This window comes from Sus scrofa, chromosome 6, assembly GCF_000003025.6.
Source record: "Sus scrofa isolate TJ Tabasco breed Duroc chromosome 6, Sscrofa11.1, whole genome shotgun sequence".
Classification (NCBI taxonomy): domain Eukaryota; kingdom Metazoa; phylum Chordata; class Mammalia; order Artiodactyla; family Suidae; genus Sus; species Sus scrofa.
The window spans coordinates 63,491,561-63,519,431 of NC_010448.4; the positions used below are offsets into that span (position 1 = coordinate 63,491,561).

General features: G+C 63.4%; 2 protein-coding genes and 1 non-coding gene across 7 annotated transcripts; 2 read left to right on the top strand and 1 right to left on the bottom strand.

Moving 5' to 3' along the window:
- MIR429 (microRNA 429) lies at positions 361-441 on the top strand. Its single transcript, NR_038606.1, has one exon. It is a non-coding gene; the product is annotated as a microRNA 429 (primary transcript).
- Positions 3,199-22,324, top strand: TTLL10 (tubulin tyrosine ligase like 10). 2 transcript variants are annotated; one of them, XM_021097425.1, is made up of 15 exons: positions 3,321-3,341; positions 3,678-3,775; positions 3,876-3,941; positions 5,960-6,402; positions 6,935-7,229; positions 7,316-7,434; positions 7,517-7,646; positions 8,373-8,444; positions 8,917-9,002; positions 9,384-9,555; positions 10,436-10,607; positions 11,110-11,250; positions 17,964-18,080; positions 18,428-18,521; positions 18,912-22,324. In XM_021097425.1, exons 4-15 carry the CDS (start codon positions 6,120-6,122, stop codon positions 19,355-19,357), a joined length of 2,127 nt encoding a protein of 708 aa, XP_020953084.1. In that variant the 5' UTR covers positions 3,321-3,341; positions 3,678-3,775; positions 3,876-3,941; positions 5,960-6,119; the 3' UTR covers positions 19,358-22,324. The 2 variants fall into 2 exon arrangements, with proteins under 2 accessions (XP_020953083.1, XP_020953084.1); XM_021097424.1 differs by having other exon boundaries at positions 3,199-3,775.
- Positions 24,477-27,763, bottom strand: TNFRSF18 (TNF receptor superfamily member 18). 4 transcript variants are annotated; one of them, XM_021097427.1, is made up of 5 exons: positions 27,207-27,749; positions 26,291-26,413; positions 25,357-25,444; positions 25,010-25,212; positions 24,477-24,943 (listed from the first exon to the last, which is right to left on the bottom strand). In XM_021097427.1, exons 1-5 carry the CDS (start codon positions 27,592-27,594, stop codon positions 24,816-24,818), a joined length of 930 nt encoding a protein of 309 aa, XP_020953086.1. In that variant the 5' UTR covers positions 27,595-27,749; the 3' UTR covers positions 24,477-24,815. The 4 variants fall into 4 exon arrangements, with proteins under 4 accessions (XP_020953086.1, XP_013851090.2, XP_020953085.1 ...); XM_013995636.2 differs by having other exon boundaries at positions 24,477-25,212; positions 27,207-27,754; XM_021097426.1 differs by having other exon boundaries at positions 24,477-25,620; positions 27,207-27,763.

A 27,871-nucleotide genomic window follows, 5' to 3' on the forward strand; every position in this document is an offset into this window, starting at 1 on the left:
GTCTTCTCAGCGGGGGGTTCTGCTCACCCTGGCTGTGGCTCATTAACCAACGAAGGCCTTCCAGGAAGCTGAGAGGGCGCTGCAGCCACCTTGGCCCAGGATCAGGAGCAGAGGAGCCAGCCTGCTCCCCAGCTGCGCCCACAAATGCGTGTGCCTCCAGGGCCGCCACCCAATGGGGTCTCGGGAGAGCGCTCCTCGGCACAGCCCTAGGCCAAGCCACTGGGGCCTCTGGGACCTCTCCACAGACAGGAGGGTCTGGGGTCTCGCCACCTGCTGAGCCCTCCTGCTTCCTTGGGGCTCCTGCCGAGGGACAGGCAGTGGGGGAGGCCAGGCCCTCCGGAAGGGCCAACAGATGAGACTGCCGCCGATGGGTGTCTTACCAGGCACGGTTAGATCTGGTTCTTCTGTCTAATACTGTCTGGTAATGCCGTCCATTCCCGGCTCGACTGCCGCCCGAGGAGGGCCCCTCGCCAGACGCCGCGTGGAGGGGAGGCCAGGGGCCCGTCGGACCCAGCAGTGGCCCTGAACCGACAGTGCACTCTTGCCCAGGCCCAGGCCCTCGTGGGCCCCCAGGGCACAGGCCACCCCATGACCTCCCAGCCCCCGTGGCCCTGACCCGGGGCGCCCCGGGACCCCAAGGTGGCCTTTCTATCGCAGACACAAAGGACTGCTGGTGAAATAAAGTGTGTGAGGCTTCCGTGCATGACAGGTGTGCGGGTGCGGGGGCCTGCGGGGGCCCCACGCTGAGGGTCTGGGCATAGGTGCTGCAGCCGCTGGGCCGTTGGCACCACCACTGGGCCAGGAGAGACCTGGGGGCCGCAGGTCTGGAGCCCCTCCGGAAGCCTCTCCGGGGGGTGACCTCGTCCCTTGCTGCCCCCACCTATCCGGAGGGGGGAAGAGGAGAGGACTTTAGAAAAGCAGCCCCGGCCCCCAACTCCCAGCCCAGGCCACGGAAGAGCAGCCTCTGCTGGCAGCGGCCCCAGAGACAGCCCGGACCACCCTTCCCCCGCCCCAGGCGGCACCAGGACCCTGGAGGGCGCTGGGGGTGGAGACCCCACAGGTGAGGCCCCTCTCCTCCCTTCCTCCGGGTCCCCGCAGGTGCCGGGCCAGGCCATCAGACCGTGCCCCCACCCACGCTGGGCGGAAGGCCGGCAGCCCTCAGGCCCGCCCTGCCTTACTCGCTGGGGCTCAAGATGGCTGTCGAAGCCTGGCTCCCAACCCAAACTTCCGGATGCTGGTGCCACCGCCGGCCTCGTGACCACCCCCCCCCAGCCCCTCCCTCCCCCTGAGAATTCCAAGCAGGTCCTGGGTCCCAACCCAGCTTTACAAAAAAGGACTGGCTGGTGCCTCGGACCCAGGGCTCTGAGGCCAGAGTTGGGGCAGAAGGACCCCTCTGTCCTCCGTCCTCCCTGCCCACTTCGGGCCCCAGCTCTCTTCTGAGTGCCCTCTGAGAGCCAGGGCAGCTCCAGACCCTGGAGATGGGAAGGCCCTGAGGGAACCAGATGATGAGGAGGCTTGGGGGCTGGACACATCAGGGCAGGGGTTGCTGGCGACCCAGAGGCCGGAGTACTAGGAAAGGAGCAGGGCATGGGGTAGGGTGAGGGTGACCCAGGAAGGCCTCTCTGAGCAGGCAGCCCAGCAGGGACTAGCCGGAAGCCAAGCAGAAGGACCTAGAGGCCAGAGGCGGCCCAGGTGCCATTGAGGAGGGCTTCCTGGTACAGCCCCAGCAAAGGTGCCAACTCTCCAGGGGGGGAGGTGGGCCTGACCTGCTGGGAGACCCCAACCACCAGCGCAGGAGGATCCCTGCGCTTTTACCCAGAGCAGAGCAGCTGCCCAGTGTACCCGAGCCAAGTACATCTAAGCCCAGAGACAGCCTGGCCACCCAGCTGCCCTGGGGAGACGCGTGCGCCCTGCAGCTCTGGCGGGTTAATGATTGGCTGCCTTGCTCCAGGCTGTGGAGGCAACTGAGCACCCAGCCCCAGGCCATCGTGGGAAAGGCCACTGGGCTGGCACCCACACCAGTTTTTTGGGTTATGAGGCAGTTTTTGAGTTTGAGCCTAGATGTCATGATATTGCCACTTGGGCAGCACCCCTCCCAGCGGTGGGGGGTAGTCACAGAGGAGCAGGGGGTGGGCCAGCCCAGCTGGGAGCCTCCGAGGGGCCTGGGTCTCGAAAAGTGATGTGGGAGGGGGCGTGGGCTCCCAAGGGGGACAGTGCAGGGTTCGGGCTCAGGCTGAGGGAGAGCAAGTGGCCTGCGGGTGACCAGGGCCCCACTGCCCCCCGCCAGGTCAGCTCCTAAGATCAGGACAGCCCTCATCAAGGACTTGGCTAGAGGAGCAGCCCCTACCCCCAGGGCAAAGCGTCTCAGCCACAGACTGGCATGACCACACAGGCAGGCAGGTGGCCGGGGCTGCGTCAGGCTCTGACCAGGGTCAGGATGGCCTCCCCCTAGTGGGGGTTGCTGCACGGGACCCTCAAAGTTCGGAGCGGTAAAGGGGTGGATTCACGTCCTGGGGTGGCCACAGAGAGTTACACAAACGCCGTGTGTTCCCTCAGAGTCCCCGGCCAGGAGCCAGGCATCAGCGCCGCACTCCCACCCCAGGCTCCAGGGAGGGTCCTGCCCGCCTCTTCTGAAGCCAGGGCTCAGGGCCTCCCGGGTGTGGCCGCCTCCCTCCAGCCTACTCCCCCCGCCCCCCATCTTCGGTCAGCCTGTCCCCTCTCTGTCCGCCTCCCTCTCGTGAGGACACTGGTCACTGGATGGAGGGCGCATCAGCCAAAGCCCATCGGCAAGGCCCTTCTTCCCAGTGAGGCTGCGGCCGCAGGTTCGGGGCTCAGGACGAGGACACACACGGGGACCGCGTCCACCCCACAAGAAGCACCCTGAGAAGAGACTCTGGTGACTGCAAGGCTTGGAGGGTGGAGGGGGCGCTGGGCAGGGCCCTGGAGGGGAGCCCCCTCCACCCCTTGGGGGGCGCGGTTTCACCAAGTCCCCGCCTCCTGGACCGTGACATGCCAACTCCACACACTGGGGCTGTGACGAGGGGAGAAACAGAGCAGGAAAAGCCCAGTGAGCAGGAAATGTTATGGGGTCAAGTCGGGGTCTGGGCCCGGCTCTGGGGGTTTTGAGAAGGCTCAGGAATGCTCTGGGAGGATGGAGGGCCCAGGCGGACCCCTTCTCCAGCCTCAGTCGCTCCCCACTCCACCCCCGCCCGCCCCTGCGGCGCTAGCCTCCTGCCCCTCCCAATCCACCTGCTCTCCTGGGGCTGTGGTTGCTGGGAGACGGTTGCCTGGTCACCACTGTTGTTTCCCGGGCAGAGGGCTCACACCACCTGGTCGGGCAGGTAAGTGAGACAGGTGGGCCACCGGCAGGGGTCCAGACCCAGCACGAAGGCTGGGGCCTGCCATCCAGTGCCCCCCACCGGGTTCCCCAGGCCCCCAGGAGCCCTGCGGGTCCTCTCAGGACTCTGCCCAGGAGCATAAAGGAGGCGTGGGAGGGGAGGGGAGGGGAGGGGAGGGGCCACCTGACTGGGCAGAGGCCCCCCTGTGGAGGGCCCGCACCCCCAGGGCCGTGGCGTGAGGGACAGAGACCCCCAGGCTGGGCTGAGAAGGTCATGCTTCCCGGGGATGGCAGCCCCTCAGGCCCAGCTCCTTTGCTCAGGACCAGGTCTGTTTCCCAGAGCCAACTCCCAGAAGAACGGCCTCCTAAAGTCCACGGGGAGCCACGTGCCCCCAGGCAGCTCGCCCCAGGCTGGGAGACACCAGACCATCCAGCAAGGTCAGCACCTCCTAGCGGCCCGTGTGGCCAAACGCGTGTTTCAGAGAAGGCTCCTGGCGGGACTCGGACGTCACCTCCACCCCTTGGATGGTTCCTGCAGGTTCGCGAGCGTCTTCTGCTCATCACACAGGGGCGCCCTTTCCTGCCGGTCTTTTTACCTGACCAGGTAAAAAGTTTACTTACAAATTCATTAGAAAGTTGTTTCCACTGAACCCCCCCCCCCCCGCTCTTCTGCAGCACGTCTGGGGACATGCCCACATTTTGCCACCATACATAACACCCTGTGAACGTCATTCCGCGTGAAGATTTGTTACCATATTTAGAACTGGTCCCTCCGAGAGTCTGAGAAATGCCACTGCTCAGCAGAGCCTCTCAGAACGTCGCTCTGAGCCCTGCGCCCGCCTGCCCTGCTCCCCGTGCTGTGGCCCCGCCGGCCACACCCTGCAGCCCCGGCCCGGTGCCCCCGCCCGTGTGTGTCCCCGGGTCTTTTCCTTTTCTTAATCGTTGCTGATTTGAATAACAAGAAATGGCAATTCACGACCTGTTTAATACTCTTTGAAAGCAATCAAACAACTGGAGTTAAGACACGTCAAATAGAGGCACAGGCTCATAAGGCTTGTGTTGAAAGCCAACGCCCCGTGCCCATCTCCAGGCTCCCGTTTCTGGGGCGTGCCCACTGCAGCATCTGGCTGACACCACAGAAGTTACCCATCAGTGTGGGGGGCACCCACACCACCCACATTCACAGCACAACACAAAGAACGCTGCCTCCAGGCTGGCCGCCTTGCTTGGCACTGGCTGGCCCTCTCATCCTCATTACCACCTGGGCCCTCCTTGAATAGGCGTGACCAGGCAGGCGTCTGCACACGTCCCATGCAGGAACTGTCTTCACAGCAACCTCACCAGAATGCTGTGACCCCCCCAGCCAACCCCGCAGTGGGGACATGAGCACAGAGCTGACCCATGCCACAGTCCCAGCTCCCTTCCCTGGGCCCACCCCTCTGGAGAGAGCCTGCCTCAGGAATCCCCTGAGGGAGGTCTGGAGGCATCACACCCCGCTGGCTGGTCACACCCGGCTGGCTGGCGGCGGGAGCCTTGCCTCCTGCGCTGAGATGTCTCCGGCTGGGTCCCCAGACTCAACAGTCACCCACTTCCTTCTGGAATTCTCCTTTCCAGCCCATTCCCTTGCCATGAACTTCTGACACTTCTCCCGTATCCTGAGTTTCCAGAGCTCTGCCCCAGTCTCTGTCCCTTGGTTCTAACCGTCCCGCCCCCTGGCGGTGGAAGCTGGTCCCGCCTGGCATGTCCCCAGGGCTGTTTCCCGAGCCTCGTCCCCTCTCTTCCTCTGAGCCTGGCTGTGTGCGGCTGTGTCTGTGTGTGTGTGTCCACCTCTGGTTCACACCTGGGGGCCTCCCTCAGATGCCTGTGGATGCAGTGGCCACTCACGTAAAGAGTGCTGGGGGATGGCGCTGACCGGCATTCACGTGGGGGTCCCATGTGCCGGCAGCGGGTGGGTCTCCCAGGCAGCGTGCGGAGTCACGCGCAGGGGCGCACGCGCACACACGCACCCTCCCTGCAGGCTCAGACCTGCCCCCCAGCCAAGCTGGCCCAGTCCAGCCCCCACAGAGAAGCCCTCCTGTTCTGGGGGGTGGGGCTGGGGAGGGGGCTCCGGGTCATCCGCACAGCTCGGCCACACTCGGCAGGGGTGTGAGACCCTCCCAGCGCCTGCTCAGCCCCCGCAGCCATAGAGACAGCTGTTCCTGGTTTAGCCTCTTCTGTCCTAAGTGGAGATGAAAGTCTTGGGCAGCACCTCTGGGGTGACCAGCTGGTTTGTTTGCAAAGCGAGTGTCTTTGGAGATCAGCCTGCTGGCACCTGGTTTGCAAGTGCAGGAGCCTCTCTGGCGGCCAACCCCCTAGGGTGCTGGCTTTCCACCGCTCGTATTTCTTCAACCATTCTAAAAGCTCTAGCCTCCCAAGCGGCCCCAAAAGGGGAAGACAAGGAAGGGCTACAGTTCCTTAAAATGTTCCTGAGTTAGGCACCCAGGAGAGGCGGCCCGAATGAGGCATCTTCCTCAGGCAGGGCCGGGGGCAGCAGCGAGGACACTGCCTCGCCCTGACTCTGGGGGTGCCTGCTGAGGACCAGGGCATCACTGCCTGCAGGCCTGACCACAGCCCTCCTTACAGCCTGCACCGAGGCCGAGCACGGAGACACTGGCGCCCACCCGACCGTCCCTGCAGGGGCCTCATCCCCAACAGCCAGGATGCAGAGACGGCCCTGTCCCCAAGGGCCACCAGGCCCCACGGTCACCACGGAGGCCAGAGCCATCCACAAGAGGAAGCCCTAATGCAGGGTGCTGGGCGGCACCCCGCCCCGGGCGGGGTGAGCCTGACCGTGTGCCCAGCTCAAGGGCCAGGGCCAGGGCCACGAGCCACCCGAAGGTCCCACAGAGGGGTGGGGGCCACATCTTCCCAGGGGTGTCCTTGCCCCGGTGCCCCAATCCCTGCAGCCTGTGGCCACACCCATTTTATCCACCGCCGGGCACTGCCCCCTCGGACCCAGGTTGGCAAGAAGAGAGGCAAGCGGTCAAGGATGGCAGGGGTCCGGCGGAGCCACGCCCAGATGCCAGGTGAATGCAGCCAGGGCCTCCTTGGGGACAGGCACCCTATTCCCAGGAAAGGCCTTCTCACGGGGACCACCCACAGTGCCACGCCCTGGGAGAGGGGCCAGCAGGACGCCCGCATGGGTGTGGGATCTGGACCAGCCAACTGGGCAGAGCACAGCAGAGACCAGGTCTGACCAGGCACACAAAGGGTATCCCTGACCGACGTGGGTCACCCGTGACGTCACGATGGACATTGTGACCCCTGCCCACCCTCCTGAACATGTCCTGGCATCGTGTCTGCCCCCAGCTCCAGCCTCACACCCCGGCCTCTGCCCCATACCGAGCCCCTGCCCTGCTGGTAAGGAGGGATCCTGCCCCTTCCGGGGCTGGCCCTAGATGACGGCCACTGCTGCCTCTCTCCTAGGAGGCCCTGGTTGGGTCTGAGACGGCTGAGATCGGCTGAGACAGCAGGGTCGGGGGGACCTGCCCAGGGCTCAGTCAGATTCTGAAGGGCCACTTCCCCTGCCACCCCCTCTGACGCCCCCTTTGTTCACAGGCTGGGCCCGTGAGAGATCAATGGGGAGCCGCCGAGAAGAGGGGCTCCTACACCAGCTGAGCCAACGGGGCAGAGAGGCAGGTGGGCTCAGCAGGGCCCAGGCAGGGGCAGAAAAGCCACCAGCTGGGCCAGAGCCTCCGACCACCCACCTGCCCGCAGACGACCTGGACGAGGACGACGCTGCCACGCCCCAGGCCACCCTCCTGGAGAAGCACCCTCTGGCGGGGGAGAAGCAGCCGTCCAGCAGCGGACAGGGCCCCTTCTTCTACATTGGAGGCACCAACGGGGCTTCAATGTGAGTGGGGCCTCAGGCCGGGCCCAGCCCCGCAGCCCCCAAGGCCAGCCTGCCATGCGCTGCCATGCACGCCCCTCCCCCTGCAGAATCAGCTCCTACTGCAAGAGCAAGGGCTGGCAGCGCATCCAGGACGCCCGGCGGGAGGACTACCAGCTGAAGTGGTGCGAGGTCAAGAGCAGGGACACGTACTGCAGCTTCCGGGAAGGTGGGGGCACGGGCAGGGGCTGGGGGTGGGGGTGCGGACCTCCGTGCCACATGCAGCCGCTGCCCAGGCTTTGTAACCCCAGGTGAGCAGCTGCTGTTCCAGCTCCCCAACAACAAGCTGCTCACCACCAAGATCGGGCTGCTCAGCGCCCTGAGGGAGCGTGCGCGGGTCGTGAGCAAGACCAGCAAGCCGGCCCCCTGCCCTCAGGACAGGTGAGCCCGCCCTGGCCCCCGGGGGCCCCCCTCCAGCTACACACACATCCCCCCACCCACCGGAGGCTCAGCCCATCGCTAGTCCTGACCGCCCTCCACCCAGCCGGTCTGCCCGCGGTCTGTCTTCCCAATGGCCCAGCCGTGGACCCGCGCCCCCAACACCTGCTGCCAGCCCATCCACCCACACCCACAGCTCCCAGCAGTCCTTACAGGCCCGCCCCAGAGCCCCCCACTGGCATCCTGCATCGTCTCCACTGCCCCCCCCAACCGTTCCCCAGATCCTTCCCCGCCCCACGCAGCCTGACCCCCGGGGCATGCTCGAGATCTGTCTCCCACCCACCCCCATCCACTCACTGCCTGGCCATTCACAAGTCTGCCCACCCATCCAAACAGCCACCCACCCTCTGCCTCCCTCATCCACCCCCACCCCGGGGACAGCGCCCCCCCGCCCCCACCACCGCCCCGGCCATCTGATGCCATCTTTACATCCCCCTGCCCAGCTGTCCACCTCCACCCATTTCTGCCAGCAGCTCCAGTCCCCCCCCTCCTCCAGGCACCCATCTCCCTCCCAGACCACTTACCCATCCCCCTACTTCCGTCCAAAATCCATCCAGCCCCCACCCATCCGCAAACCACCAAGCTACTGCCAGCCCCCACCCACTCCCCCACCCATTCTCCACACAAGAGCAGCCGCTCAGGCTAGGTCCTGGGTCCTCCTGGGTACAGATCCAGAAAGGACATGACACTGGCCCTCGAAAAGCCTGTGTGGACCAGCCCAGGAAACCTTGGGCCACAGAGGTAGGTTGGCTCAGCCATTCCGCCCTAAAATGAAGGGTGACCTAGCGGTCAGTGAAAGGGGTTAAAGGGCATCCCAGGCCAAGGGACCTGTGCCTGCCACTTGCTCGCTGCCTGCTGGACGCTGTCCTGGCCCGGAGGCCCAGATCTGAACGGACCACGCACAAAGGCCTGAGAGCAACAGGGGTGAGAGCAGGGAGGTGGACGGAGAGGCCTGCAGAGAAAGCAGGCATGCATGAGCTGTAAAAGAGTGCATGTGGCCAGGGAACAGAAGGTGCAAAGTTCTGCAAGGAAAGGGTTGGGGGCGAGGGGGAGGTGTCAGAGGAACCAACGGCTGCAGGTGCCTGGAGCCGAGCCCAGCTCCCCCAACAGCCTCCTCCGGCCAGGTTCCTGGGCTCAGGTTCCTGGGAAGGTCAGTAAGCTGACCGGAGGGGACCACCCTCCCCGCGTCCTCCCCACCGTCGTGCCTCCCCAGGGTGCTAAAAATGGAAGAATTTTTCCCGGAGACCTACCGGCTGGATATCAGGGAAGAGAGAGAGGCTTTCTTCACCCTCTTTGATGGTGAGAGGCCCCTGGACGCCAGGCCCGCTCTGGGAGAGACCGGTGTGGGGCTGGACCAAAGTGGGAGCAAGATTAGAGCTGAGTTCAGGGCCTTGCAAGGTCCAGGTGGGGGCGTGGGCAGGGAGAGGAAGGTGCAGCCAGGGTGGGTGAGCTCAGCGCTGGCACCAGGCAATGCAGGGGAGGGTCATGGCTCACCTTTAGCTGAGGCCAAAGCCTCGGGGTGCCAAGCCTGGGGCCATCACGGCTGGAAGGAGTGTGGGTGTGGCCAGGGCTGGGCAGAGTCAGGGCTGCCAGGGACAAGGCTGGGGCCCAGGATGGGCTAGGCAGGGATGAGGGGGACAGGGCAGGGCCGGCCCCAGTCTCAGGCGGCTCTCTCCGCAGAAACCCAGATATGGATCTGCAAGCCCACTGCCTCCAACCAGGGCAAAGGCATCTTTCTGCTCAGGAGCCAGGAGGAAGCTGCTGCCCTCCAGGCCAAGACCCAGCGCCTCGAGGACGACCCCGTCTATCGCAAGATGCCCTTCCGGGCACCTCAGGCGCGGATTGTGCAGAGGTGCTGCTCGTGGGTCCCAAAGGGGTGTCGGGCGGCGGGGGGGGGCGACCTTGGGCCCGCCGCCCGTGAGAGTCGGTAGGGGTCACAGGGCCCACAGAGGAGTCCTTGGTGGTGGAAGGCTACAGTACCCCAGCCAGGCCCCTGCCCAGCCAGAGGAGGTGGGGATGTCACACCTGGTCGGGGTCTCAGATGAGATGCCCCCCGCTCCGACTCCCAGACTGGTGTGAGGCAGGGAGGGCCTGGGCAGTTTGTGCCCCAGTCTGGGTCCTGCACCCTCTGTCCTCCGGCCTCTGCCCCACACCCCACCCGGCTGGCCGCAGCCATCAGGGCTGCAGCCAGAGCAGACCCCCTCCGTTGCTCCCTCCATCTCTGTCCAAGGGGCACAGTCTAGCCTCAGAAGGGTCCCCTTGGGCTTGCCTGTCTGCCGCTGTGATCTCACTCCTGCAGCAACGTCTGCCACCCCAGCAGCTGCTCCCAGCCTCTGGGTCTTCAGACCTACAGCCCTCTCACTGGGAGCTCCCCTCCCTGCCTCTCCAAAGCCACTTGCCCTTGAAGACCCAAGGTCACCCCTCCGTTCTCCTCCCAGCAGCTCTCCCACCTCCTCCTCTGCCCTCAGGGGCCCCGAGTCTGCTTCTGCCTCCCGGGCTCCTGGGGAGAGCTGTCCCTGGGGCACCCCGGACCCACACAGTGGGTTGAGCTCCAGGGGCCAGGCCCCCCCCCAACTCCCTGACCTATAATATCCCCTTAGCAAGAGTGGGGGGCCTCAGCTAGGGCAGGGGACCCACAGGTCACACCTGAGGCACGTGGCGGGCATGCTGAGGACTGGTCGGGGAGGGGGGGGTGGCAAGGGAGCCTGGGCCAGGCTGACCACGCCCCCCAGGTACATCCAGAACCCGCTGCTGCTGGACGGGAAGAAGTTCGACGTGCGTTCCTACCTGCTGATCGCCTGCGCCGTGCCCTGCATGGTCTTCTTCGGCCACGGCTACGCCCGACTCACCCTCAGCCTCTACGATGCCCATTCCAGTGACCTCGGTGGCCATTTAACCAACCAGGCAAGTGCACCCCACAGACGAGGGCTTTCTCTGCAGCCTGGGACAAAATCACTGCTCAAGAATCCAGCTCCCGGCCTGGGCCGCCCTGCCTGCAGTCAGCACTGCCTCTCACCTTTGGCCACAGCTGGGCACCTGGTAAAAGCTGAACGCCCTGCCCCCTGGCCCCCAGCTCAGCTCCCTCCGGGTGTGGACCAGGCACGGGCAGGGGTAGGAGCCGAGGGCCAGGGTTCTCTGCAAGGACCTCAGTGGAGGGAACCTGCGGGCAGGGGTCTCTGTGGGAGGGTCTCATTAGGAAGAGCGGGTGGTGGCCCTTCCGGGTGCGGGGGTCTGCAGCGACTTCTCCGAGGCAGGTGCTGTGGGAGGGTCTCGGCAAAGCAGGGCCGCTACAGGGTGTCCTGGGGAGCAGAATCGCCAAGGACCCCTGGGTCTCTGGGTCAGGGTGAGGGTCTCTGCAGGCGCCCACCGTGGGGGCAGGGCCTCCAAGTGCTGCACTGCCCCCCAGTTCATGCAGAAGAAGAGCCCCCTCTACGTGCTGTTCAAGGAAGACACAGTGTGGAGCATGGAGCACCTCAACCGCTACATCAACGACAAGTTCTGCAAGACCAGGGGCCTCCCCCGAGACTGGGTCTTCACCACCTTCACGGTGCGTGCACCCCTGCCCGCCCCCAGGGCAGGACCCCTGAGCGCGCGGCGGGTTGGGGGGGGGCTAGTCCCCGGCACATTCTGCAGGGGGAGCCACGTGCACTGTGGAAGCTGGCGGCTTGGAGGCGCCTGCGGTGACTCACTGCTCCCTCTGTCTCAAATGAGATCATTCACACAACACACACGTCGCCCTGTCGGAGTTCCCGTGGCGCAGCGGAAACGAATCCGACGAGGAACCGTGAGGTTGCGGGTTGGATCCCTGGCCCCGCTCAGGGGGTGAAGGATCCGGCGTGGCTGTGACCTGAGGTAGGTCACAGATGCGGCTCGGATCTGCTGTGGCTGTGGCTGTGGCGCAGGCCAGCGGCTTTGGTGCCAATTCACCTCCTAGCCTGGGAACCTCCACGTGCCGCAGGTGCCGCCCTAAAAAGCAAAAAAAAAAAAAAAGTCGCCCTGTTAGAGAGTACATTCCCATGGAGTCTGGTTTAGGCAGAGTTGCACGATCCCCGCCACTCTGTTATTCTGGAATATGTTCATGGCCCCAGATAGAAACCCTGGACCCATGGACCACTCCCCACGGCCGCGTCCCCCAGAGCCCGGCAGCCACTCGTCTACTTCCCGTCCCCACAGACTTTTCATCTGAAAGAGGCCACACGATCTGCAGGCTCTCCTGGCTTCTTTCTCTGAACATAATGGTTTCAAGCTCTATTTGCGTCATTCCTTTTATAACGGAGTAATATTTCATAGTGTAAATGGATCACGCACGGTTCAGATAAACATTCATCAGTTGATAGACAATGCGGTTGCTTTTACTTTTTTCAATTAAAATTTTTTTTCTTTTTATTTCCACACCTATGGCATGTGGAGGCTCCCCAGCCAGGGACTGAATCTGAGCCACAGCTCTGACGTGCGCCACAGCTGCCACAATGCCAGATCCTTTAACCCGCTTCGCAGGGCCTGGGATCAAACCTGTGGCTCCACAGCGACCGGAGCCTCTGCAGTCGGACACGCCGCCCGCTGCGCCGTGGCGGGAACTCCTGCTTTTACTTTCGTCTGTTGTGAACTATGCTGCTGTGAATACCCCGGACAGAGTCTTGCAGGAACATGCACGGGCACGTCTCTCGGGTCCTCATCGGGGAAGGGAGCTGCACAGTCATGTGGTGGCTCTTGTGTGACCCCTCTGAGGACCCGCCAGACCGCTTCTCACGGTGGCTGCAGTGCTTCCCATCCCATCGCATCGCAGTGTACGAGCGCTCCCGTCTCTCTGTGTCCTTGCTGACATTTGCTATCTCGTTCGTTTATTAGTCATCCCGTGAGCGTAAGGTGGTATCTCATTGTGGGCTGATCTGCAGTTTCCTAACGCTCACAACTCAGAGTATCTTTTCAAGTATTTACTGGCCATTTTGCTGCTCTAGAAGCGTCTCCGTGGAGACCCTGGTCTGCTCTTTCCTGTAAGGCTGTAGAGCTCTTGACATATTCTGAATTCTAGACCCTTATTAGGGAAGCGATTTGCAAATATCTGCCCCCCTCTGTGAGCTCTCACTTTCTCCTCCTCCTCCTTCTTCTGGCTGCATCTGTGGCACATGCAGAAGTTCCTGGGCCAGGGAACAAACCTGCTCCACAGAAGGGACCCGGGCCACTGCAGTGACAATGCTGGACACTTAACCCACCACAGCACAAGGGAACTCCTTTCACTTTCTTGATAATGTCCTTCTGTGCACTAAAGTTGTAGGTGTTTATAAAGTCTACCTTATCTATTTTTCTTTTTTATTCATGTTTTGATGGCATATTTAAGAATCCATTGCCAGAGTTCCCACCGTGGTGCAGTGGAAACAAATCCGACTAGGAACCATGACGCTGTGGGTTCGATCCCTGACCTTGCTCCGTGGGTTAAGAATCCGGCATTGCTGTGAGCTGTGTGTAGGTCGCAGACGCGCTTCGGATCAGCCCTATCCTGGGAACCTCCATATGCCGAGGGTGTGTCCCTGAAAAAGACACACACACACAAAAAAAAGGGAATCCATTGCCAAAGCCAGGGCTGTAAAGTTTTTGGTTGCTTCTTTGTTGTTGTTATTGGCCGCCTCTCGGCATACAGAGCTTCCAGGCCGGGGATCAGATCCAAGCCACAGCTGCAACCTAAGCCACAGCTGCAGCAATACCAGATCCTTAACCCACTGTGCTGGGCCGGAGAGCAAATCTGTGTCCCTGGGCTTCCAAGGTGCCGCCAATCCCATTGCGACACAGCGGGAATTGCAAGGTTGGAAAGATTTGTATCTATGTTTTCTTCTAAAAGTTTTATAGTTTTAGCTCTTTTTGAGTTAACTGTTGTATATGGTGTGACCAGGGGGTCCAGCTTCAGCCCTTTGCCTGTGGCTATCCGACGGTCCCAGGACCATTCGTCAGAGAGACCGGCCTTGGTACTCTGTTGGAAAGCAGCTGACCAGGGGGTATGTGTTTGCTTCCAGATGCTCCGTCTTTACCGGTGTGAGGGTCTGTCCTAAGCCAGCATCACGCGGTCGCGGGTGCAGTAGCTTCCTCCTCTTAACGTGCCGTGTTACCGTGATGGTATGTGTGGAGTCAGTCTTATGTTTCTGGGCGAAACATACTTTGGACATAGTATGGTGTTCTGTGAGTATGCTGCTGGGCCGGGTCTGCAAGTTCTTCATTGACTAGAAATGTGTCTCCACGTATAAAGCGAACCTGGTCTATGGCATTATTTTTTTTTTTTTTTTTTTTTTTGTCTTTTTGCCATTTTCTTGGGCCGCTCTCGCGCCATACGGAGGTTCCCAGGCTAGGAGTCGAATCAGAGCTGTATCCACCGGCCTACGCCAGAGCCACAGCAATGCGGGATCCGAGCCGCATCTGCAACCTACACCACAGTTCACAGCAACAGTGGATCGTTAACCCACTGAGCAAGGGCAGGGATCGAACCCGCAACCTCATGGTTCTTAGTCGGATTCGTTAACCACTGCGCCACGACCGGAACTCCGACATAGCATTATTTTCCCGTACCTTCATCTGCTTTTGGTTACTGTTTGCATGAGATGTGTTTTTTCTATCCTTTTATTTTCAACCTATCTGTGTCTTGGGATCTAACGCGAGTCCCACAGATGGTGAATGGGGTGCATTCTGCCCCCATCTCCACCTTTTAGTCGGGAAACTAGGTCCTTTACATTTACCACGATGACTGCCAGGTTCAGATTTACATCTGCTACTTTTGCCCTTTCTTTCCTACAGTCACGTCTTGGCTGTTTCTCAGTTCCTCCATCACTGCCTCCTTTTGTGTTAAATAGATATTTTCTGAGCTGCCCTGGCTCTCAGAGGGCACTCAGAAGAGAGCTGGGGCCCGAAGTGGGCAGGGAGGACGGAGGACAGAGGGGTCCTTCTGCCCCAACTCTGGCCTCAGAGCCCTGGGTCCGAGGCACCAGCCAGTCCTTTTTTGTAAAGCTGGGTTGGGACCCAGGACCTGCTTGGAATTCTCAGGGGGAGGGAGGGGCTGGGGGGGGGTGGTCACGAGGCCGGCGGTGGCACCAGCATCCGGAAGTTTGGGTTGGGAGCCAGGCTTCGACAGCCATCTTGAGCCCCAGCGAGTAAGGCAGGGCGGGCCTGAGGGCTGCCGGCCTTCCGCCCAGCGTGGGTGGGGGCACGGTCTGATGGCCTGGCCCGGCACCTGCGGGGACCCGGAGGAAGGGAGGAGAGGGGCCTCACCTGTGGGGTCTCCACCCCCAGCGCCCTCCAGGGTCCTGGTGCCGCCTGGGGCGGGGGAAGGGTGGTCCGGGCTGTCTCTGGGGCCGCTGCCAGCAGAGGCTGCTCTTCCGTGGCCTGGGCTGGGAGTTGGGGGCCGGGGCTGCTTTTCTAAAGTCCTCTCCTCTTCCCCCCTCCGGATAGGTGGGGGCAGCAAGGGACGAGGTCACCCCCCGGAGAGGCTTCCGGAGGGGCTCCAGACCTGCGGCCCCCAGGTCTCTCCTGGCCCAGTGGTGGTGCCAACGGCCCAGCGGCTGCAGCACCTATGCCCAGACCCTCAGCGTGGGGCCCCCGCAGGCCCCCGCACCCGCACACCTGTCATGCACGGAAGCCTCACACACTTTATTTCACCAGCAGTCCTTTGTGTCTGCGATAGAAAGGCCACCTTGGGGTCCCGGGGCGCCCCGGGTCAGGGCCACGGGGGCTGGGAGGTCATGGGGTGGCCTGTGCCCTGGGGGCCCACGAGGGCCTGGGCCTGGGCAAGAGTGCACTGTCGGTTCAGGGCCACTGCTGGGTCCGATGGGCCCCTGGCCTCCCCTCCACGCGGCATCTGGCGAGGGGCCCTCCTCGGGCGGCAGTCGGGCCAGGAATGGGGTATTTTCTAATGTACCATTCCTAGTGTCATCTCTTTAATTATGTTTTTAAATTATTTTCTTAGTTGCTGCCCTCAGGATTACCGTTAATATCTTAAGTTGTAACAATCTCTTTCAGATTAATACCAAGTTTTTGTTTTTGTTTTTTTTCTTTTTTTGTCTTTTTAGGGCTGCACCCCCGCAGCACTTGGAGGTTCCCAGGCTAGGGGTCAAATCGGAGCTGCAGCTGCCGGCCTACACCACAGCCACAGCAACACCGGATCCGAGCCGCATCTTCGACCTCCACCACAGCTGTCGGCAACGCCGGATCCTTAACCCACTGAGTGAAGCCAGGGGTCGAACCCACAACCCCATGGTTCCTAGTTGGATTCGTTTCCACTGCACCAGGACGGGCAATCCAGATGACAATTTTTTTTCAGCATTTTGAATGTGTCATCCCACTGCCTTCTGGACTCCGTGGTTTTGGATGTGATACTGGCTGTTGACCTCACCCAGGGTCCTTTACGACGAGTGGCTTCTGTTCGCTGCTTCCGACACTGGCTCCTGGTCTTTGTCTTTTGAAAGGTTATGCTGTGGTGGATCTTTTCCATTTACCCTAGTTGGAGCTCACTGACCTTCTTGAATGTGTAGATTATTTCTCATCAAATTTGGGGAGTTATCTGCCGTTATCTTCTCAAAAACTCTTCTCACCTCTGTCCCTCCTTTCTTTCTGGATTCTCCTTCTGCTGGTCTGCTCCACGGTGCCCACAGTCTCTGCAGCTTGATTTTCCGCCATTCCTTTTACTTTCTTTTTCTTTTCATCTTTTTAGGGCCACACTCACGGCATATGGAGGTTCCCAGGTTAGGGGTCCAATTGGAGCTAAAGCTGACGGCCTACAACCACAGCCCACAGCAACACTGGATCCTTAGCCCACTGAGCAAGGCCAGAGATCGAACCTGCGTCCTCATGGGTCTAGTCAGATTCACTTCTACTGAGCCATGACAGGGACTCCACTCCTTTTACTTTCTGTTCCTTAGACTGGATAATCTCAACTGCCTTATCTTTCAATAACTCACATGTCCTGTTGTGCCTCTCTAGCGATTTTTTATTTCAGTTATTGTATGTTTCAACTCCAGAATCTCTCTTTGGCTTCATTTTATAATTTCTATCTCTTTACTGATATCCCATCTTTGGTAAGACGTGGTTCTTCTATTTTCCTTCAGTTCTTTTCAAGTGAGGTCTTCCAAGGAACCACAGGACACATCACCACAAAGGGCCACGATTCTTGCCAGACAGGGACATCCTGCTGTCTCCAGCCCTGAGCATGCAGGCTTGGAAGTGAGGACAAAAGTAGGGCAAGTTAAACTGCTACAAAGCTTGCTGCTGTTACCAAGAGTCAAGATTTGGCTTGAAGACACCCTCTTCGGGCCACTGAACATCAGAGTTCCGAGAAGGTTGATGCTGAGAGGCTGGGCCAGGTTTTGGTTGGTTGTATGGAGCGGCTCGTCTCCAGGTGCCCTTCCTCTGCCAGTTGTGCGATGCCCTCCCTGTCTTTCTTGAACCTGCTCCACATGGCTTCTCCCTGCTGTTTCCCTGAAATGCTTGCGAGGCTTGTCAGTGACCTCCTTGGCACCAAACCCAGAGGGCGGTCAGCTTTCTTCTCCCTGACCTGTCAGCCAACCTCAGACACAGCCCCCCACTCCCTGCGGCTTCCAGGACCTTGCCCCCTCCCTCTTAGCGCACCCCCCCCCCGCCCCGGCTTCCCACCACTGCTCTCTGGAGGCCCAGGGCTTGGCCTGAGGCTCTGCTCTTTCACCTGCACCCACTGGCGATGGATGTCTCCTGACTTTAAATTCCAACTATGTGCTTAAGAGTCCACATCCAACATCCAGCCCTGATCGCTCCCCTGAACCTGAACCCTGGCCTATAACACCCCATCTGCAAGCTCACAGCTACCTCAGACCCCCACGGCCATCTTCTCCTGGGCTGCCAGGGGCTCCATCCTTCCAGAGTCTCAGACCAAACACCTGGGAAGACCCTTCCTTCCTGCTTCATCTTCTCCATCAGCACGTGCGGCGTCATGCCCAGTACAAGGTGTCCGATGGCTCATATGTCCCTCTTGTGTCTCTCTCCCCTGTGAGGGAGCTGCTGGAAGGCGGAGACCCCTCGTAAGCCCTCTCCACTCTCCCCCCCAGTACCTGCCACACAAGAGGAATCCACACATGTGCTGCAGGATAAAACGAGAGTGAAGGGCTCTCTGTGAGCCTGAGACTCTGAAACGTGAACGTGTGGGCAGGTGTGGGAACGCAGGCGAGGGGTGTCACTGCAGCTCTCCAAGCTTGGCGAGTATAATCAGGGCCCACAGGTGACACCAGTGCCCCCTCCCTGCCCCACCCACAGAAACGGATGCAGGAGATCATGGCCCACTGCTTCCTGGCTGTCAAATCCAAGCTCGAGTGCAAGCTAGGCTACTTCGACCTCATTGGCTGCGACTTCCTGATCGATGAAAACTTTAAGGTGCTGCTGAGGTGTCCCTCGGGGGTGGGGCCTGGCAGGCAGGTACAAGGAGCAGGGGCCCTCAGCGTGCACCCTGACCACCGAGGCGGGCACCCAGCGTGGGCAGTCAGGTGCCCTCCCTAGCCCTGGGGGTGGTGTGCATAAGGTTTTGCTCCTCCTGCACCTGGGAAGCCCCGAAGGCCTGACCCTCAGACCCCCAGAGTCTAAGCCCCTTAGGCAAATGGGGGACCGAGGCCATGAAAGGGAAGCAACCTGCCCATGTCACTTGTCTTAATGGGGACCAGGGCCTTGGCCTCCCGCTGGCCAAGTGATAAGCCGGGAGGGGTGCTAACCAGCGCTGGGTCCAGGTGTGGCTGCTGGAGATGAACTCCAACCCTGCCCTGCACACCAACTGCCAAGTCTTGAAGGAGGTGATTCCTGGCGTGGTCATGGAGACCCTGGGTGAGGCCCTTGCCCAGCCCCTGGAGCCCTCAAACCACCCCACCTCCCCCCACCCCCACCCCCCCTCCCACCCCCCCCCACACCTCCTCCCCCCCACCCACCCACCCCCCGGCCCCGCTGGCCAAGTCCTGGATATGCCAGCCTACCCTCTCCCCCGGGTTCAGACGCACACGCACCTGGCTGGCCAACATCCCTAGGGCCCCGCGGCAACCCACCCACTGCTCATGCCCCTACGGTCCCCACCAAGGCTGTGCCTGCCCACGGAGCCCACCCCCTCACCACCTCCTCCGCTCCCAGAACCTCCACCCTAGCCGGCAACCCTGACGCCGGGGAAGCTGGGTCCTGACCCTGGCTTCCAGCCCCGGCCCGATGCCCCCTGCTCACCTCCAGACCTGGCGCTTGAGACCTTCCGGAAGAGCCTGCGCAGCGAGAAGATGCTGCCGCTGCTGACCCAGCGGCGCTTCGTGCTCCTGCACAACGGCGAGGCGGACCTGTGGCCGCGCCCCGGGGGCTCCCGCAGCGTCCCCCGCCCGCCCGCCCGCGACTCCACGGCCTCCGCGCCACCCCCGCTCCGCGCCGCCGACTGGCCGGGCGCGCGCAGGCCCGCGCCTTCCCGGGGCCCCGGGGGCGCACCCGGGCGACCCCCGCCCGCGCAGCCCTCCTCCGCGCTGCGGCGCTGCCGGCCGCCCTCCCCGGCCCCCGACGGCGCCCAGGACCCGGACCCCGAGGCCCCGGGCAGCGGGCGGCCGCGGGTGGGCGGCGGGGACCCGACGCAGGAGCCGTCTCCGGGGCCGGCGCAGGAGGAACGCAAGGACGTGGGCTACCGCGGCTCCTAGCAGGCGGGCCACCAGCGCCCAGTAGGGGACCTATAAAAGCTACTTTGTTACAAACGCGGTCTCTGCAGCGGGTCCGCGGCTTTCGGCACCCTCAGCCTCCAGACTTCCCTGGCAGCGTCCCTGGCCCCCACCTGTCCTCCCTCTGCCCCACGAGCCCTACCCCACTGCTGGGATCAGTCCTTGGGAGCACAGGGGTGGAGAGATAAGGGAGTCTGTCCTGCGGGAAGAGGAGATGAGCCCCAGATGCCTCACTCTGTCCATCATGGGCTCCTCCGCCTGGGGCAGGCAGTTCCCCAACTCCTGGACCCCCACCCATCACCTGCGCCTCATCGCCCCCCACCCCGGGACCTCCTGCAGCCCCTCAGCCCACCTGACCCCTACTGCCTGGCTCAGTGTGCCCCAAGAAAGAGTCTGGCTCCCTATGAGCCCCTCTAGATCCCCACAGCAGGGCTTCCTCAAATCCAAGATGTTCCTCAGAGGCCGTGCCTGAGACGTGCCCACGGCACCCAGCACAGCTCTTTACCGGACCTTCAGAGCCGCAGGGCCCTGAGCTCACTGCCTGCGACGGCCCCTGACTTTGCTGCAGGCGGGCCCTGCGGAGGCCTAGAGGACCCAGGCCATGGGCGGCAGGCACGTGGTCATGGCAGGACAGTGCCCTCGGGGATGTGCCGAGCCAGCGTGTCTCTATGTTCCCCACGGGCCCGGCGGATGTGTCAAACCCCTCCCACCAAGCGTCCTGAGCCATCACTCCCTCTCCACCCCTGCCCCCCACACCCACCCTTGCCCTCACCTCACCAAATGGTCGCTGCCAAGTCCTACGCCCTCCTGCTGCCTCGCCCACCTATGCTCCCCACCCCAGCAGGCTCCACCACTGGTGGGAGGGGCTGCTGGGACCCCTGCCCTGCATTAGAGCACCACAGGGCCTGTCTTCCCACGCTGGCCACCTGCCACTCCTTCCCCAGAGATGCCAGAGCCACAGTCCCTCTAGAGGGCAGCGCTGCCAGGTCTCTGGCCAGCACCCTGGAGGTGTAGCCGGGAGCCAGAGACTGGGGCTCGGAGAAGTAGGGCCAGGCCTCCCCGGGTACAGACCCGGGGAGGGGACTGACCTGTCCTGTCACTCACAGCCTTCCCACCCACACTCCCCTCAGCTTCCTGCTGCTGTGGCTGGCGTGTGCAGTCCTCAGGCCAGGAGTGCACTTGTCACTGTGTGTCTGGGGCCCGGGAGCCCTGAGTCCCCTCCCAGCTTGTCTCATGGGCTCTCCATGAGGGGTCAAGCTCAGCAGTGCCTCCTCTGCAGCCCGCTGGCCAGCTTTGTGCCCCAAGTCTGGAAGACCAGCCTCTACCAGGGAGAGGGGGCCTCCTGGGGGGGAGGGCCAAGTGCACCCCTGTCTTCACAAAACCCACACCTGGGACTTTGGGGTCAGGACCACCTTCCCTGCTGGCTACAGAGCCACGTCAGCTCGGGTCACCTCCTGATAACGCCAAGCACCCTCTGTTCCTCCTGCCTCAGCTCCCAGGCTTCTCCTTCCCCTGGCCTCTACCTGCATTGGCTGGGGCTCCTGATGGGCCCCGTGGTGGCTGTTGTGTGGTCCCAGGATGTTCCAGCTCTCCTCCCAGCCAGAGTGGGACTGTTCCCCTGGTCCAGCCAGCCAGTCAAGGCCGCATTTGCAGAGGTGACCTAATCCCCAGGGAGAGGCTGGCTCTGCTGCCTCTGTCATCCCTGGGCCCGGAGAGGATGCAGTGGCCCATGGGCACCTGTGTGGGGCAAGAAGTGCGAGTCCTGACTGAGCCCCCATCCCCAGGCTCCCCAAAGCCCTGGCCAGACTGCTGACTTGGGCCCCTGGCACCTCCTGAGAGCATGGATGTCAGTCAGTGAGGTGTCCCTGCTGTTTGTCTGTCCATCTGGATCCTCCCCAGCCCCTCCCAGCCCACACTCGGCCTCCTTGCCAGAACTGCAAGGGCTGCAGGGAGGGCGGGCAGGGGGCCGAGTCTGGGCTGTGGGTACCTGGGCAGGTACAAGGTGTGCCCCAGTCCTCAAATGATGTGATGGGTGGTGGGCACAGCAGAGACAGCCGGGCCCCAGCAGTGGCTTGAGAGCCAGAGTCAGCAGCAGGGCGGGGGTGCCCCTCCTAGCGCCCAGGACAAGGCTGCTCAGCGCTGCAGCCCAAGCTGCGTCTCCCCGTCCCTCCCACCCCTGTTTCCCCTCTACTCTCTCCCCGTCTCCTCCAGGGGTGAGTCCTGGGTCCTGCTTGGGGAAGCGGAGGCAGGGGGGATCTTGCCGTGTCTCCCACCCACGGAAGGTCTGGGGAATCAAGCTGCCCTTGGCTTTGACCCAGGAACCACCCGGGGAGCGCCACTATCCCTGCAGCCCCCATCTGGAGGCCCTCACCCTGGCACTCGCTGGAGCCTCCCTCAGCTCCTAGCAATCAGAGGTCCGTTTCAGCCCAATTGCCCGTGAAGCCTTGAGGACTCAGAGGATGCCGCCCCCCCAGCCCCTCTTCCCTGGAAGGAGTCTCCAAAAAAGGTGTCTGGAACAGCCGTGGCCTGACTCACTCTGGAAAACACCTCAGCCCCCGAAGCTTCCTGGAGAGACGTCTGCCCCTCACCCAGTGTGCAGCCCCTTCCCAGTGGGAAGAGGGTTTCCGGGCCCTGAAAACCACTGAGGGGCCAGAGGAGGGCAGGCCCTGCAGGACTGAGTCCTCTGCTGACCTCAGAGCTCAGCCCAGCTGTGGGAGGAGTGGCTGTGCTCTGGAAGGTTCAGGAAACCATTGAGGAGTGGGCGCCATGGCCCCAGGACCTAGTCAAGGGCCCTGAGGGGCCAAGCTTAGCATCCTGGCACCAGGAGGCAGCCAGTGACAACCTGCCCCTGGACAGCCCCCTGGAGCTGCCCTGGGATGGGTTGGGAGGGGCTGGGGTCCTGTTCCGTCCAGGACGGGATCTCGCTCTCTGCCCACTGTCCATTTGCGAGGAGCAGGGCGGGGGGCGGGGGGGGGGGCACTGGCTGAGTCCGGATCTCAGTAAAAGAAGTGAGGTCAGAGGCCTTTCCCAGCAAGGTGAGGGGGTGGGGCTGGGTGGGACTCGCTGTGGCCGGAAAAGCACTTCTGGGAACAGAGAGCCGGCTCTGGGCCCTTATCTGAGGCTGAACTGACACCATGGACTCCAACCCTCAGGGGAGAAGTTGTGGTTTTCCGGGGCGGGGGTGTTCCCGGCAGCCTCACCTGAGGGTCTCGCTTAGACCTGGGGACCCAGGTGGGCACAGACCTGCCCCCATTGCAGGAAGCTGAGCTGAGAGAGGGGGGGATGGGTGCCTCTCAACGCCCCCCACCCGCACTGCCCACACACCAGCGCCCCAGAGTCTCCTCAGCCTCCCGCGGCCCTGGGCACTGCCGACCCCACACCCTGCTCACTCCACTATCCCTCTCCCCAGCTTGGACTTGTTCAGGTCGCCCCTCCCAGAACCCCTGTCCGCTGCTCCTGAGCATCCAGCCTCGCCCTGCCCTTAACGGAGCCCCTCCCCGCCCCTCCCAACTTGCGATCAATTGATCAATTGCGGGATGCTGGGGGCTCCGAGAAGGCTGCCTGGGGAGGGACATGAGCCTGAGAGCGAGCTGATGCGGCTGGGTTCAGACCCCGGTGGAGGTGGCGGGCTAGCCTGGCATCTCTGCTGCGGGGAGGGGCCAGGGCCAAGTGGGCAGCTTTCGCAGAGCTGCCCGGACAGAGCCCCCACCCCACCCCAGGCCGGCCCCAGTCTCCCAGCCGCTCCACTCCATGGGGATGCGAGTCCGCCCACCACATTCCCCTCTCGGACCTCTCCCCGCGGAGCAGGAATCCCCCGCCGCTCTGCGTCAGCCCTGTCGCCCCCGCGCGGACGTCAGTCGGGCGCTTGTCCCACGCCCGGGCCGCCCACGAGGACTTTCCGCGCTGAGTCAACGGAACGCGCTCCGCCCCCGAGGCCCTAGACGAGCTGTCTAGGATCCGGATCCTGAGCCAGGGCTGGGGACCCCTTTCCTGCATGTAGCAGTGGGGCAGTCAAGTGACCCAGGTGACAAGAGCAAGCCCCAGGGAGAGGCTTCCCGGAGAGGGAGGCGGGTAGGAGAGAGGTTGGCAGGACAGGCGGTCCTGCCTGGAGACAGAGGAGGGCCGATGGGTGTGACTGGCAGGTCCCAGGGACGTGGGCGGAGGGCCGTCCCAGAAACCCCCCTGCCCTTGACTCCCTGGGATGCCAGAGCCTAGGACCCAAGGGGTGAGGGGGGGGCTGAGGGACGAGGACTTCCGGTTTGCTCGGCCCTCCTGCGGCGGAGGTGGGGGGAGGGCACCAGAGTTCCCTCTCCTCCACCTGCCTGCCCTGAGCCTGGCCCGCCCACCCACTGGAACTGGGGGCGTTTGGACCAGTGAGTCGAGGGGGCTCTGCCGGCAGCCTGCGGGGTGGGGGGGGCCTGGCGGAGGGGGGCCACCCTCAGGCAGGTGGCCAGGCGTGCTGGCAGCTGGAGGCTACTGCTGCTGAGACCAGTCTCCACTGGCCCGCCTGCCACACCCTGGATGCCAGAGAGTCCTTATCAGCCTCCCCAGGTGTCAGCCCTTTGAGGCGGCTGGAAAAATACCATTCACCTCTGCTGGGCAGAACCCCAGGGCCTTGCCCCACAAGAGAGGGTCCGGGGAGGGGTGGAGGCCAGCAGAAGGGCTTGGAGAGACAGCAGGGGCTGTGCCAGACCAGGCCCTGCTGAGGCTGCCCCAATCCACCAAGAAGTGATGGGTACAGAAACTGACCTCGTCCTGGATCGGGGGCCCCAGCGACTCAGGGCAGGTCCCCCACAGGGACCGGTGCGATGTGCGGCCAGCTCAGAGCCAGAGTCTGGAGCAGCAGTGGCCCAGAGACTAGACACACCCTGAGGACGCCCCTGTCCCAGCGAGTGCCAGGCAGACCCCCGGAGGAGGGGGTTTGGGCAGGGCAGCCCAGAGACGCAGCGGGCAGGTGCCCAGCACAGCACCTCCCCTGGCAAGGCTTCCCGGGTCGCAGCTGAGGGTTTGCGCCTCTGACTGACATCTGGGAGGGTCTGCGAGTGAGCGCGGCGGGGGAGACCCTGGAGCCTGTCCCCGCCTCCGGCCAGCAGGCGTCTACTCAGGTAACTGGACAAGCATTTATTGAGAGCTGCCTGCAGCCAGGTCCTGTGGTCCCACAGCCTCCTGCTCTGGGAACCAAGCACCACAGCCCCCCACCACAGGGCCAGCAAGAGAGGGAAGCAGCTTCAGGGTGCCTGCGTCTTCCCTGGGGTCCAGTCAGCTGCTGCCTCTTCTGCACGATCGATCGGGGCACTGGTCGCAGCCACCATCCCCCACCTGCTTCCGCCATCGAGGGGAGCAGGGCCGGGCCGAGAGCTGGGGCCCCACAGCAGGGCACAGAGCCCTTGCTCTGGGGGGGTCCGGCCCGGGGCCCTCTGGGCCAGAGGACGGCCAAGCCTCACACCCACAGGTCCCCCAGCCGGGCCTTGTTCTCCGACAGCCGCTCACCCCGCTCCTCCTCAGGGAACTGGATGCTGCAAGCATCCTCGGGCGGGGGCGGCGGTGCCTCCAGGAGCAGCTGGGTCTCTGCAAAGGGGTTGTGGTCAGCAGGCGGGCCAGGGGCCCCCACCCCCTCCCCAGGGCACAACTGACCTGGGGGCCATGCTCTCTGCCTCCTCAGCTGCCAGACGTGCAGGCTCAGCTGGGTCACAGTCAGGACCAGGATTCCGGTGGCCACAGCGAGGAGAAGGACAGTCAGCAGGCTGTGCGGCTCAGCGGGCGGTGGCCCCGGGCTGCACACGGCATTGTGCGTCTTGTTCCCAGGGAACGTGGTGAGAAACCCAAACTGGGAGCAGCTGGGACACAGGGACACAGAGCCTCCTGGTCAGCCCCCAGCCACGGAGCAGCCCCTCCGCACGCTGCTGTCTGGGGCCCAGCAGAGGCCGCTCCCTCAGAGCGGGCCTGGGCTGCCCGGCCACCGGAAGCCTCCCGGGACTCACTCTGCCCATGGCTTGCAGTGGCCCTCGTGGCCCCCGGAGAAGGTCCCTGCCACACAGTCGACACACTTGAAGCCGAAATTGAAATTCCCTGGAGACAGACAGACACAGGCTTGGGGGCTGCGGGGTGGATGAGGAGAGGCGCCTGGTGTTTGGGCCACAGCAGAATGACCCCATACGCCTCCTCCGCGTGACACAAGTTCGTAGACCAGGTCCCCTGTGTGCCGCTCTCCAGGGCAGGCTGTGACTCCGGCTGAGGGGAGGGTCCTGATGGGGGGGCGGGGATCTGCCCTCAGCGGTCCGAGGGCGGAGGCAGTGGAAGCAGAGGCATCAGGAGCCTTCTCTGGACGGCAGGAGAGCGGGAGGCCTGGGGGGGGGTCCCCTAGGCCCGTCCCGTCCAGCCTTGCACGGGCCCCCCTCAGTCCTCACGCCCCCAGCCCTCACATGTCCAGCTGCCCCTCCCCTCAGGTAAACAGACCCCAAGAGGGTTCAGCTGCTCCTTCCAGACAAGGGGTTGACCCCCAGGCCGGGCTCTGGGGGACAGCCTGGCTTCATCCAACCGCCCCCTCAGGCAGATGGTCAGGGCGGGTGTAGGCAGAGCCAGGGCCGGAGGGCCAGACAGCCCCCTGACACCCCACTGCTCCTCACAACCGCCCTCCGGGGCATGGTCTCTGGACAAAGAAAGCCAGGCCACAAGAGGGAAGGACAGGCCCCTGGGAGCCAAGCCAACGGTGGCGCCCGGCCTCATCCAGCCCAAGGTCCTGAGCAACAGAAGGGCCCCACCCACCAGGGCTTTGAAGGCCCCCAAGGCGGGTGCCCACTGGCCCAGAGGACATGGCCATAAGCCCCACTTGCGAGCTCCCTTCCACACCTGCAGCTGGGAGCTCGGCCCCTGCCACCTCTCCACCTGCGCAGGCCACCTCCAGCTGCGACTCACCTTCGGGCTGAGCCTCCTGGCCAGGTGGACAGGAGTAGCGCTTGCAGCTCTTACACTGAGGGTCTCCACAGTGGAACTCGGGCTGGATACACTCGCAGTCCGTCTCAGGACAGACCCCCTCAGCTGGGCAGGAAGCGGCCTTGTCAGCCACAGAGCGACCCCTCCAGCCCCCGGGGGGACATGGGGCTGTCAGGGCAGGGCACCCAACTGGGAGCCAGGACCTTGGCTGGTCCAGCTGCATCTTCCCCACTCCTGGGCACCCAGCTCCTCCACCCACCTGGCCTGGCCGCACGCCCTGCTGCCCCGACACTGCTCCTACCCAGCAGGGGGACTGCGACTCGGCATGTGGCCTGGAGCTGTCCCTGCCCGACAAGAGAGTCGCCTGGCAGACCTACCCCTCCTCCCCTGTCCATCTTGCACTGCTCTCAGCTGCCTGGACCCTGGCGGCAGCCTGCCTGTCCCTGGACTCTCAGAGCCTCCTCTCCCCACACCCCAGGTCCTGGCAGGGGGACACTCTGGGTGTCTTTCCTGCAATATTTGTCCCCAAAATGACTCATTTCACCTGCCCCTCACCCACAGATGCAGGTCCCCGCCAGGGAGCTGGTGGCAAGTGGGGCTGCGACCTCAACCTGGGCAGGAAGCGTCCTGGCTGATGGCTGCAGGCTCACTACCCACCCAGAAGGATGGGAGCCAGCCCTCCTCCACCTGGGGACCCCAGACCTGTCTGGGGAAGACTCCAGCACCGCCGGCCTCTGCTCACCCTTCCCCGCCTCCGCGCACCTCCCAGGCCCCTGGCCTGAGCTGGGCGCCTTCAGCCCTCCCGGGAGCGCTCTGGACCCGGAAAGTTTGCGCTGAGCTCGGGGAGGGGGCGCTGCGCCGCTGCTTCTCCGCGCGGGGGCTCCCGGCCCCTCCTTACCCCGGGCGCAAGAGCGGCAGCAGCGCGCGTTCGTCCCGGTCCCGCGTAGAAGGCGGCCGGCGCCGCAGCTTGAACGCCCCGCCGGACGCTGGCCCAGACCCAGCGCGCAGAGCAGCGCGAAGCCGCACAGGGCCAGGCGCACGCCCCTCGCCCCCATGGCACCCGCGGCCCCCAGGGCCGCACAGCGCTCCTCTGGGACTTGAGGAGGCCAGCCCCCTGAAGACGCGCCAAGACCCCGCCCGGCGCCCCGCCTCTGCCACGCCCCCGGGGCCCCAAGCAATGGTTCCCGTGGGGGACCCCCAAGACCCTGCAACTCAAAATGCAAGTCCGGGGCAGAGGATTTGGGGCAGGGAAGCGGCTGTGCGCCATCCCGACGGGTACGAGTCATCGCACGTTTGTCCACAGCTCAGGACGCGCAGCACGAGGTCCCGGAAGGAACTAGGGACTCCGGGTGGGCCGAGGTCCGCGCAGGCTCACCGCTTGTAACCAGCGCCCCCTCTGCCGGGATGCTGAGGGTGGGGGAGGCTGGGGGGGCGGGGATGCGGGACCTCTCCCTTCCCCTCGCTTTTGCACAAACCTAAAACAGCTATTAAAAATAGAGTTTTAAAATTCATTATTTTTATTTTTAGGGCTGCACCCAAGGCATATGGAAGTTCCCAGGCTAG

Excerpts from the sequence above, each read along its gene's own strand:
- TTLL10 (XM_021097424.1), top strand. The coding sequence starts at position 3,612 with ATGCTTCCCGGGGATGGCAGCCCCTCAGGCCCAGCTCCTTTGCTCAGG. Across the intron at positions 3,776-3,875 it reads ACACCAGACCATCCAGCAAG|GTTCGCGAGCGTCTTCTGCT; the intron begins GTCAGCACCTCC and ends TGGTTCCTGCAG. Across the intron at positions 9,556-10,435 it reads CAGGCGCGGATTGTGCAGAG|GTACATCCAGAACCCGCTGC; the intron begins GTGCTGCTCGTG and ends CACGCCCCCCAG.
- TNFRSF18 (XM_021097426.1), bottom strand. The coding sequence starts at position 27,594 with ATGACTCGTACCCGTCGGGATGGCGCACAGCCGCTTCCCTGCCCCAAA. Across the intron at positions 26,414-27,206 it reads CTGCCGCTCTTGCGCCCGGG|CTGAGGGGGTCTGTCCTGAG; the intron begins GTAAGGAGGGGC and ends CTTCCTGCCCAG. Across the intron at positions 25,621-26,290 it reads CCAGGAGGCTCAGCCCGAAG|GACCCTCCCCTCAGCCGGAG; the intron begins GTGAGTCGCAGC and ends CCCCCCCATCAG.